Source organism: Heterodontus francisci, chromosome 42 (assembly GCF_036365525.1).
Source record: "Heterodontus francisci isolate sHetFra1 chromosome 42, sHetFra1.hap1, whole genome shotgun sequence".
Lineage (NCBI taxonomy): Eukaryota > Metazoa > Chordata > Chondrichthyes > Heterodontiformes > Heterodontidae > Heterodontus > Heterodontus francisci.
Window position 1 is genome coordinate 21643002 of NC_090412.1, and position 12748 is coordinate 21655749.

The window sequence follows — 12748 nt, forward strand, 5'->3', positions numbered from 1 at the left end:
AGTGAAGGCTGGCCAGACTTGCTGGGAGACAGAACACAGGCAGTACAGATTTGGTTGCATTGAATGTTAAGTAAGGCAGAGGATGGGACACCAACCCAGGAGAGCATCTGAGTGGAAGTGGGTGTAGTTTTCAATGCTGAATGAGCTGTGGCCGGGCCAGATGGTTCAGTCTGAGCCAGTGGCCGGGGAGGGGGTTTGGACATGGGGAAGCGATTGAAAGTTAATTAAAAGTTAACTCAAAGGGTACCTAAATTCAGTATTGTTCCTTCCCCCAGCAGTTCAATGGCATTATGAATTGCCACAAATTAGTAGAGAGTAAATAATCTGTTTTCAATCTGATTGCAACAACTTATTAGTGACCAAATAACAAACAGGTTAATCTGTGACCAATACAAGTGTCTTCTCAGGTGCAGATAGTGCAAAGACCAAATCAGGGCGATGAGCAGGATTCACAATCTCTCAAACAAGGAGGACCAAACATAATGTCTGCTCTCCCCATAGAGATGTGGAATATCCCAAGATCAATTTCCTCTGTGGCGAGTTAGCTAATCTCAGTCAGTGGAGTCGTTGGGATGCTAGAATTGGCATCAGCAACATAGATCAGAGAGAGGGGGAGGCAGAGAAAATTAGCCAGTATTCTAGACATCTGGAACCACCTGCTGGAAAACGTGCTTGCGCTGACCATCGGAAAAAGGACACAATCAGGCTCAAGCCTGACACTCAACATGAGGAGTAAGTACTTGAAGCAAGGCACTGGAGAATTTAACCCACCAGCCGAATCCATGTCTTCAGGAAAGGGAAAGGTTGGAAAAGGAGCAAATTAAAGGTGCCCCCTCCTACAAAGACAATTCCAAAATCAGGTCACAATTCTTGGAATTCTCCAGTTTTATTGAAATGCTTCATTTGAGAATCATCCAGTACTTACCCCCCGTCACAGGGATTTCGAAGAGGGGCCTTTCCCCCGGAATATTATCAAAGAAGTCAGTAGTTGTCGAAGCATCCCCTGCTGCTATGGACTCCTCAGAGCTCGAACTCTGGAAAAGCAAGTGAACAAAAAATGCAAGAGTCACTGCTTTGAGGAACAGAAGATATGTTAGCCCGTGAACAAAGTTACAAAATGTACCCACTTGTTCAGCATACATTACAAGAAGCTTCTTAACCACATATGACTAGATCACAAAGGACCATTCTCTACTTTTGAAAGGCTTTGTAATCACAATTTATGCATGAGTAATATTTAAACCACACAAAGACTGGATCAGATGTTTTGTGTTCATCGACTCTGGGTGTTTTCATCACGTGTGTGATCAATGTATTATGTTTACCACCTGCATTCAATGAGGGATTAAACCACACACCACTGGTTCAGCATTTAAAAAAAAAATCCTTACTGTTGCTTATAAGGATAATGTTGGCATCACCAATAACAGTGAAGATCTACACACGCTTAACAACCTCAGCCAGTTTAAACTTTCAATTTTCATACCTTTATGAATTCTTCCTAAATGACATTACCTGCCAATCCTGAGAACAGTTCTAAACCTGCTGGACTACTCCTGTTGTCCCATCTGCTGGCAACAATCAGGTACTACATAACAATCCAAACAGTTCAGATTTAGACAACTTTTTTTTTAAAAAGATTCTTTCCCTCCTTCCTTATCCCTTTCTAAACTGATTTCCTTATATTCTCATTTTAAAATCATACTGGTTTCTGCAGTTTTCATTTTATAGCTTTTATTGATCCACAATATTGTGTAATTTTTTTGAAATGGTATATGTTTATTCTGCAACTTTGCAACCTCCTTTTTAAAAATATCTCATTTATGTTTAATCTTGAATGCCAATTTCTATTTCTATCTCACCAAGCTCACTCATCTTTTCAAAATCTGTTCTATTGCAGTGACCGCAATCCAACATAAAATCTAAAGGCCGGTGGAAACATCAGGACAGGAATACGTCATCCAGCCTCTAGATGTCCACATACCCCTATCTATTCACATACTTAAATCACTAAAAGCTAGTGCAATTACAAAAAGTAGCATTAACCTTTACCTTAAGGGGTTGGAATTCAGTGAGGAAGTGATGCTTCAGTTGTCCAGATCCCAGCTGGAGTATTCTGTTCTGTTTTGGGCACCGAATCTCAGGAACGATATATTGGCCTTGGAAGGGGTACAGCACAGATTCACCAGCACGATACCAAGGCTTAAAAGGTCAAATTATGAGGACAGGTTTCATAAATTTGGCTGCTGTTCCCTTGAGCTGAGAGGTTGAGGGGTGATCTAATTGAGGTATTTAAAATTAAAGGATTTAATAAGCTAGATATAGAGAAACTATTTTCCCTAGGTGGGGGAATCCAGAAGGCGGCGGCATTAATATGCATCAAATTACAACTAGGGCATTTAAGTGAACTCAGGAAGCACTTCCCCCTACCTCCCCCAACCTCCCAACATAAAGGGTAGTGGAAATCTGGAAAACACTGCTCCAAAGGGCTGTGGATGTGTCAACTGAAATTTTCAAGATGAAGGTTTGGTTTATAGTAAGGGTACCAAGGGATATGGATCAATGATGAAGGAATGGAGTTGAGGTACTGATCAGCCACAATCTAACTCAATAGTGGAGCAAACTCAAAGGGCTGAATGGCCAACTCCTGTTCTTATGAATGCTTCTGGTCAATATCAGTAAATGCAATAAACAGTTTCAAGAGCAGAATCAGTAATTGTATTCCAGACAACACAATCTACTGCAGCTTGAACTTCTGTGTCATTACTTCACAATTCAGCTTTACTTAAAATGCGACAACAGTACATGATTTGTCTGGCAAAATACAGTAAGGATCGCTAATGCTATTCTCTGTTCACAGACATGATGTACCTTGCAAAACATTTGATCATACATGTACTGGGCATCAAGGCCAGTGAAGGTTGGGGATTTCTGCAACTGAATCAGCACGTACCTGACTGGAGACACCTGGCATTTTCTGTACACGCTCATTACAGTCCGCTTCTAAACTTTTCAGTCGCGTGCTGCTCCCTAGAGACGCAGCAATCTGAAAATGACAATTCAAAGTGGTGACCAATTAACAACATTCAGAAAGAAAAAAAAAAAAATCAGACTAAAGCATAAAATACAATTATGGACTACTCAAATACAGATGAATAGAAACAAGGGGAGAAAGAAAACACGAAAATGGGGGAGCAAAATAGGGTGTGAAGAGAGTGTGCAACACAGAACAAGTGAGCGCATAAGGGTGAGAGAGAGAATCACAGAATTGTTACATTGCAGGAGGCGGCCATTCGGCCCACCGTGTCTATACCGGCTCTCCAAATGAGCAATTCACCTAGTGCCACTCCCCCACCTTCTCCCCGTAACCCTGCACATTCTTCCTTTTCTTATAACAGTCCAATTCCCTTTTGAATGCTTCAATTCAACCTGCCTCCAGCACACTCTCAGGCAGTGCATTCCAGACCTTAACCACCCACTGCATGAAAAAGTTTTTCCTCGTGTTACTTTTGCTTCTTTTACTAATTACTTAAAATCTGCGCCCTCTAGTTCTCAATACTTTCACGATTGGGAACAGTTTCTGCCTACCTACTTTGTCTAGACCCTCATGATTTTGACTACCTTTATCAAATCTACTCTCAGCCTTCTCTTCAAAGAAAACAGTCCCAACTTCTCCAAACTATCTTCATAACTGAAGTTCCTAATCCCTGGAATCACTCTTGCAAATCTTTTCTGCACTCTCTCCAATGCCCTCACATCTTTCCTAAAGTGTGGCGCCCAGAACTGGACGCAATACTCCAGCTTAGGCCAAACTAGTGCCAAGTACACTAGCAAGTGGCAGCAAGAGAGCATGAAAGAGCAAGAACAGGAGACAGTGACTGGAAACAATGGAGTAGAAAGCAGTGTGATTGAGGCAGGAAAACTTAGGGAGTTCAAAGTATTTACAGGAAGAAAACAGTTTGAAAGAAACTTGGTTAGCAACATCACAGGAAGTCAATCAGCTAATTTTAAAAAAACATTGCTTTTTTATAAGAAAAGTTAGCTTTACCTAATTAGTCATTGCCCTCACCAGCTTTCCAGGGAGAGATGCACAAACAAAGGAATTTTAACAAGTCGCCTCAGCTCACTTACACCAATCCTCTCAAGCAATATACTTACCGGACCTACAGAGTCGAACCTCACCATGTAACTTCAGAGCTCAGTGAAGATCTTTTACATTTAGAATCCCCAAAGCCAGAGTATATTTTTACCTTTTTATCCAATCCTCCCTTACTGTAGCCAAGCAGATTCAAATATTTTGTTCGAGGATCTTGTTCGAAGTTTACCTAGAGGAAGGCAAATATTAATCTGTATTAGCACAAAACTATTTAATCCATATTAATAGTGTATGACATTTAATTAGAGAGCTTTCCTGAGGGATAACTGCACTGCCCAGTATGGTACTGTGCCACACAGATTAAGGAGAGCCCTGGTCTGTGCCACATTAGCTGATTTCTGGAGTCTTCATGGAATTGGCTAGGTGCTTCTGGGGTGGGCAAGAAGATTCCCAGGTTGAATTGTTAGCCATCTGGAAATTGTCCACGTGTAAGGACACAATTCAGTCAACTGCCCTGTTGACAACCTCCATTTATGCTCAGGCACATGCAGAACAGTGGCAAGGAACTGGAGAGCTGTGAAACAGCACACTAACAGGAAGAGACAAAAATTGGAGGAAATGGGAATAAAATAAAAAAACTAACCAGATTACCACAGAAGCACACACAGGAGCTTTCCAGTATGGGGGGAAACATATCTATTCAAAATAACTGCAAGCATTGCTGGGAATTGGCTGAGTGGAAGGAGACAGAGTAAGGATAATACGCAGGTACTCTAATTGGCAGGATGTGACTAGTGGTGTTCCACTATCTGTGTTGAAGCCTCAACTATTCATTGTATTCATTAGCAGCTTAGATGAAAGGTTAGAAAGCCACAAAGATAGCAGGCATTGTAAGCAGTGTAGGTGGAAGTGTAAAATTACAAAGACATATTGATAGATTAGGTGAATGGGCAAAACTGTAACAAATGAATTTCAATGTAGGAAAACGTGAAGTCAACTATTTTTTTTGCACCAAAAAAAGGCAGAACAGGATACACTTTCTAAATGTTGAAAAGCTAGAAACAGTGGAGGCCCAAAGAGAGAGACTTAGGGGTCCAGGTAGACAGATCATTAAAATTTTATGAACAAGTACAGAAAATAATCAAAAAGAGCAATGGAATGCTGGCCTTTATACCTCGAGGACTAGAATACAAGGGGGTAGAAGTCATGCTTTAGCTACACAAAGCCCTAGTTATACCACACCAGGAGCACTGTGAGCAGTTCTGGGCACCACACCTTAAGAAGGATATACTGGCCTTAGAGGTAGTGCAGCATAGATTTATTGGAATGATACCTGGACTCTAAGGGTAAGCTACAAGGAGATTGCACAAACTAAGGTTGCAATCGCTGGAATTTAAAAGGTTAAAGAGTGATTTGATCGAAGTTTTCAAGATATTCAGGGAAACTGATAGGGCAGATAGATAGATAGAAAGAAACTATTTCCACTAGTTGGAGTGTCTAGATACGGGCGCATAGTCTAAAAATTAGAGCCAGATCATTCATGAGTGAAATTAACATTTCTTCTTGCAGAGGGTGGTAGAAGTTTAGAACTCTTCTGCAAACAGCACTTGATGCTGGATGAATTGTTAATTTTAAAACTGATATTGATTATATAATGGTATTCAGGGAGATGGGGCAAAGGCAGGTATATGGAGCTGGTCGCAGATCAGCCATGATCTAACAATGGCAGAACAGGCTCAAGAGGCTAAATGGCCTACTCCTGTGCCTTTGGGAATTATTTCAAATCCATTTTTTTTTGAAGGAAAGGGAACCCAGATCAACACTGCTGTCAAATGTGAGAAGGGATGTTAGAAATGTAATATTTTATCCACCTTTATAAAAGATCAGCAGACTTTAGGAACTCTGTCACTTCACAGAAAGACTTGCAAGTCATTTCAAAAATGGTATTGATTATTTTTCAAACTGAAGTTTACATAATACATTCAACTATAGACTGGGGTAAAATTTAGTGAAGAATAATTCACACACAGAAATCTCAAAGCTGATGGCACAAGAAACAAAACCCTGTCATATAAAATTTCTGTATTATAACTTCATTAAACAACATTTTTGGCAGAGTACAGTGAAGATTTTTTTTTATGATTTCAGACAGCTGTCCTAAAAGTGTCTGGTTGTTTTTAATGGCAGAAGGAATACTGTATGCAAAAACTGTATGAAAATAGTTATCAGTTTCAAGAGGCGATTTTACATTGAGGGGAATGAGTGATGGAAACTGTAGCTAAAATCTGCATCCTCATATTTAAGTTCCTTCACGGTCTTGTCTCATCTTTGTAATTTCCTGCAGCTCTATAATCCCACCTCCCAAGCTCTCTGCACCTCTCAATTAGGGCCCTTTTACATTACCACGCCCCACATAGTCACTCTCCCCACCATTGGTGATCGTGCTTTCAGTTGCCCAGACCGCACGCTCCTGGAACCCTTCCCCATTCTCTCCCCTTCGTTTTTAGGACTATCCTCAACATGCATCCTTGATAAAGCTTTTGGTCACCCATCCTACTAACTCCTCCTTTGCCTCAGCTTCAATATTTATTACACCTCTGTAAAGTACTTTGGGACTTCTTTTCTACATTAAAGGAACCGTAAAAGTGCAAGTTTTTGCTGCAGTAATCAGATTGTTTATTTGGCACGTGCCTTCATTGTTTGAAATTACAGTGCATGTTGGAGCTAGAAACCAGCGATTGCTTCAACACAAGGAGAGCCAGCATGGATTCGATAGGCCGAATTGCCTCCAATGTCGTATATAACTATGAGTGTTAGACAAAATTGCTTGGCCAGTCAAACAACTGAACAGATGCCAAACAGGTTTCTACTCACACCTTGTCCACTTAAATGGTGAAATAATTAGTATTCTGACCCTCAAAGAAACCTGCCTGCCATTTAAGGAAAGCCAAGTGATTGGATATGTGGCTGCCCGTTCGCCTGTTGGTTCCGCGCTGCAGCAGCATACGGGGCTTTGTGGAGCTCACGCACACACATTATTCCATTGAAAACTTCAGTTAAAATATTCTGAAGAGGGCTACACTACTTTGGACTAATTTTTGTTTCAGGAACAATGTTGACTGTGTGAATTTTAACAGGCACATTCAGCAAACTCTAACATTCAGTAAGCTGTCAAAGCAGTATATACCTTCAAGAAGTTCCAGATGTTCTTTTCAAAGTCTGTGAGTGCCATGTTAATCTTGGACTGACAGTACTGAATAAACGCCTCTGAACGGAGGGCTGTCTGCAGCTGGTTGGAACGGCACAAAAATTCGGTTTCCGTAGTAACCACACTGACAAACACTTGACGCGAAACAGACTGTTGTATCTGTGCTGGAGTTGCTTTCGAGTTGGCAAAAGTGATCAGCTTCCCTCCAAACTGCAACAGTGAAGATGCAGGGTAAAAAAAAAAAGTCTGAAAGACAATCTCAGCTTCTTTATTTACAATTATAAAGATGTGCATTCTCGGCTTAATCAGCCTCTCTGCAGTGTTTTCAACCATCTTAAAAGACAGTTAGTAAACCCAACAGATTTAATCAAGTCTCCACATACAAATCCCCAAAGTTATATATATGCTCCAAACTACAAATGTTGCTTCAGTGACAGATTGCGCCTTTATGGAACAAAATTAACTGGTGCACATACACAAAGCATTTTCACTTTACTGTATTAATCTTATTGACTTAGTAACAGGCCCAATGCAGAGGAACTATCTTCTCTAAGTTTATTAACACATCCCCACACACTGTGGAAATAGTTTGATCTCATGGGTTAGCATTTTTTCGACAACTTCTTGTTAAGTCTAGGGCATCCTAAGGGACTTCTGAAAAACAAAGCAGGCACTAAAAATCTTGGCAAGCACTGGGAAATCCAACTTTTGCCACTTAATGTCTTCAGTGCCAAGGCTGACACGGCTGCTCTTTCCCAACATTACAGGTAACAGAACATCTCAGTCATAGAGGCACAGAATGCAGCCATTCAGCCCATCAAGTCCATGCCAGCTCCCTGTAGAATAACCCAGTCAGTCCCATTCCCCCACTCTATACTCGTGCCATCTTGTACTCTGTAGAAAAGCACTCATACTAGGAATTCAAAAATACCTGTTTTTTTTTAAGAACAAAGTTCAATGGAACATTACCTGGAATTATGCAGCAATAATTTCACCGAAAGCCACTCCCTGCTTTCAAAAAGTAAATAAACGCAGTGCTCTGGGCTGCATTTTTCGAAAATACGATGTCAGCTCTCATCAGGGAAAGACGTCTACCACGATACAAATATTTGAGTTTCCTGAAATGGCCCAGTTTTGCCTCAGACTTAAGCCGACCATAATGACAGTCACTCATGCACTGCCAACATAACCCGATTACATGCTTGCTGTGATAGTGGCTGAGGCCACGGTGCAGGCTTAAGGCCCTGTGTCCCTGAAATATTTGCAAGTTTAGAATAAATAGACTTCAAAGTACACTAACAAAGCATGATACTGCTCTGAACAGAATTCCAATGCAGGGAATTACTAGACGTGAAACCAAGAGATCCATCAATAACCACTAAAGGCGATTTCTCCATCTTGTGGATTAGCTTCAGGCATAGTTCGAATAGTAAGAGAAGTGGAAGAAGCCTGCACAGTGTGACATTTTTTAAGCAAAACATTCTGGCTTATTTCCTAGGACCTGGCAAATCATACAGACTCTGTGGAAAAAAACCTACAACTACTGAGGAAAGCAAACGAAAAACAAGGGAACACTTCAATTTTTTTTACAAGCTGCCGTTTTGCCAAAGATAGACCTGAAAAATCTCGCCTTTGCAAGTTTACAACCAAAGGTTGTTAGAATAAAATGATAGTCTATGATGGTACTATACCAAATACCTGATGGGATAACTAATGGCGCAGAGTGGAGTCCAAAATGCCAATTTAGCCAACAGCCAACTTTGGCAGGGTGGTGGGTGGTGGAAACCAGGGAAACAAGTCATGCCATTTTTCTGAAACAGATTGCACACACAGGTTCACAGAGTTGTTGCAGTGCAGAAGGAGGCCATTCGGCCCATCATGTCTGCACTGGCTCTCTGAAAGCGCAACTCCGTCAGTTCCATTCCCCTGCCTTCTCCCCATAACCCTGCACATTCTTCCTTTTCATAACTATCCAATTCCCTTTTGAATGCTTCAATTGAACCTGCCTCCACCACGCTCTCCGGCAACGCATTCCAGAGCTTGACCACTCGCTGCGTGAAAAAGTTTTTCCTCATCTCACTTTTGCTTCTCTTACCTATTACTTCAAATCTGTGCCCTCTCATTCTCGATTCTTTCATGAGTGGGAACAGTTTCTCCCTATCTACTCCATCCAGACCCCTCATGATTTTGTATAGGTATCAAATCACCTTTCAGCCTTCTCTTCTCCAAGGAAAACAGTCCTAACCTCTCCAATCTATCTTCATAACTGAAATTCCTCATCCTTGGAACCATTCTCGTGAAGCTCTTCTGTACTCTCTCCAATGCCCTCAAGCTTTTCCTCAAGTACAGTGCCCAGAATTGGATACACTACTCCTGTTGAGGCCGAACTAGTGTCTTATACAAGTTCAACATAACTTCCTTGCTATTGTACTCTATGCCCCTATTAAAGCCCAGGATACCGTATGCTTTATTAACTGCTCCCTCAACCTGTACTGCCACCTTAAGTAACTTATGCACATATACACCCAGGTCCCTCTGCTCCTGCACCCTCTTTAAAATTGTGCCCTTTACTCTCCATTGTCTCTCCATGTTCTTCCTATCAAAATAAATCACCTCTCATTTCTCAGCATTGAACTTCATCTGCCACCTGTCTGCCCATTCCACCAACTTGTCTATGTCCTTTTGAAGTTCTACACTATGCTCCTCACAGTTCACAATGCTTCCAAGTTTTGGATCATCTGCAAACTTTAAAATTGCGCCCTGTACACCAAGGTCTAGATCATTAATATATATCAGGAAAAGCAAGGGTCCCAACACTGATCCCTGGGGAACTTCACTACAAACCTTCCTCCAGCCGCACAAACATCCATTAACCACTACTCTGTTTCCTGTCACTCTGCCAATTTTGTATCCATTTTGCTACCATCTCTTCTATTCCATGAGCTACAAGTTTGCTCACAAGTCTGTTGTGTGACACTGTATCAAATGCCTTTTGAAAGTCTATGTACACCACATCAACAGCATTGCCCTCATCAACCCTCTCGGTTACCTCCTCAAAAAACTCCAGCAAGTTAAACATGATTTTCCCTTAAGAAATCCATGTTGGCTTTCCTTAATTAACTTGCATTTGTCCATGTGACCATTGATTTTGTTCCAAATTACTTCTTCTGGCAGTTGACCCACCACTGAAGTTAAATTGTTTGGCCTGCAGTTGCTGGGCTTATCTTTACACCCTTTTTTGAAAAAGGGTGTAACGTTTGCAATTCTCCAGTGCTCTGGCACCACCCGAGTCTAAGGAAGACTGAAAAATTATGGTCAATGCCTCTGTGATTTCCACCCTCAATTCCCTCAGTATCCTTGGATGCATCTCATCCGGCACTGGTACTTTAACCACTTTAAGTACAGACAGCCTATCGAATACTTCCTCTATCAATTTTAAACCCCTCTAGTGTCTTACTTACCTCCTCTTTCATCATTGCCTAAGTTGCATCTTCATCCTTGGTAAAGATGCAAAGTATTCATTTAATACCTCAGCTATGCCCTCTGCTTCCATGTGTAAATCCCCTTTCTGGTCTCTAATCGGCCCCACTCCTCCTTTTACCACCCTTTTACTACTTATATGCCTAAAGAAAACTTCGGGATTTCCTTTAATGCTAGCTGCCAGTCTCCTTTCATGCTCTCTCTTTGCTTCTCTTATTTGCTTTTTCACTTCCCCTCTGGACCTTCTAGATTCAGCCTGGTTCTCAATAGTATTTTCTACCTGGCATCTGTCATAAGCACACTTTTTCTTCTTTATCTTAATCTCTAACTCTTTTGTCATCCAGGGAGCTCTGGATTTGTTTGCTCTACTTTTCCCCTTCGAGGGAACATACCTTGACTGTGCCGGAACTCTCCCTTCTTAAAAGGTAGCACATTGGTCATCTACCGGTTTTCCTGCCAGCTTTCAACTCCAATTTATTCACCCCAGCTCCATTCTTACCCCATTGAAGTTGGCCTTCCCCCAGTTAATTCTTACCCTGGATTACTCTTTTTCCTTTTCCATAGTGAGCTTAAACCTTATGATACAATGATACCTGATCCACTTGGCCCACCTCATTCCCAAGAACCAGGTCTAGCAGTGCCTTCTTTCTTGTTGGACTAGCAACATACTGGATATTAATTTTCAACTTTACACCATATCGCCTTTGACTTTTTTGATGTTGTACTTCAGCATCACAGCTCCCTTACAACACGTGACAACTCCATATTTAGACCGCAGTTTGTATTGAAATATAGGAATGCTCTTAACGCCAAAGAAGATGGGGGCTGGTCAAACTAGCAAGGCAGTGCGCTTCATCGACCAAAAGCACGACGCAACAAGGTGCAACTCACAGCAAATGATGCTCCCACGGGTCTACGGATCCATTTGGGGGGTTTTTTCAAAGGAAGCACCACAGTGGGCCGAACTGCCTTCTGTGGGATATCTAAAGGAGGGAGAGTCTGTCCAGTGCCAAATGGGTCCAGATTGTTGAATGAGGAAGAAATCTAAATGCAAAAACAAAATCACAAAAGGCATTTTAGGGAAGACTGATGGATTAAAGCCTGCAACACTTAACTTTGAATGCAGCAGTGAATACCAAACACTTCAGATGCTCTTTAATTTTCAGAACATTTACACTGGTCATTTAGCATTTTGCATCGGGATAGGGAAAGGGTGAATTTGAGATCTCTGGTTCAATCTAAATCTGTTCAATTGACAAAAATGACACCTCGGGCAGTGCGGGATGGGGAAGTGTAGGGAACTTGACAGAGAGCCACAGTGATCCGGGAGCACCTGAAGCATGGATGAGTTACAGGCCAAACCCTCCAGGCTGTTTATTTCATGGTTCCTTGTGACATTCAATATCATACTTAAAATTATCAGGGAGAAGTGTGCATGAGAGAGGAGTTATCTTGGGTGGAGATTAAATGAGGGACATTAACAATTTGGCAGGGTAACTGCAGCAATAAATGTCATAGACTGCCTGTGGTAGATCATTGGCGGCAGCATAAAAGACACTGTCCACTGGAAATATTTTCCTGCTTCACAGCTGGAGATGGCTGCAATTTAGCAAGAGGTACGTGAAGAGCTGAAATGAGGAATGGGTGAGGTGATAATACAATTCAACAAAACTTACACGGAACACAGTAGCAAACAGCAATGCTAAAAAATTGTGGACATCTCCCCATTCCCCTAAAATATCACGCATAATCTACTACTTCATTTAAAAAGGAAAATGAACAGCTTTCAAAATTCTAGTTTTAATTATTTGATCAAAGTTAATGCCACATATTCAACATTTGTGGTTTTGAGTTCTTCCAATGCTTCTCACTTTAATGACATTCGTATGCTGGGTCAACTGTAGCCTAATCAGTAGCACTCTCACCTCAGCCAAAAGGTTGAGTGTTCAAGTTCACACGCCAGA

General features: G+C 41.4%; 1 protein-coding gene across 2 annotated transcripts in view; it reads right to left on the reverse strand.

The window, feature by feature from the left end:
• sec31b (SEC31 homolog B, COPII coat complex component) overlaps positions 1 to 12748 on the reverse strand; it is an 83242-nt gene that overhangs the window by 42553 nt on the left and 27941 nt on the right. For both annotated transcript variants that reach the window (XM_068020744.1, XM_068020743.1), the window contains exons 10-14: positions 11676 to 11828; positions 7284 to 7514; positions 4251 to 4325; positions 2954 to 3046; positions 926 to 1034 (exon numbers count right to left, since the gene is read on the reverse strand). In XM_068020744.1, the coding sequence (XP_067876845.1) occupies positions 926 to 1034; positions 2954 to 3046; positions 4251 to 4325; positions 7284 to 7514; positions 11676 to 11828 (661 nt within the window). The remainder of the gene's footprint in view (positions 1 to 925; positions 1035 to 2953; positions 3047 to 4250; positions 4326 to 7283; positions 7515 to 11675; positions 11829 to 12748) is intronic.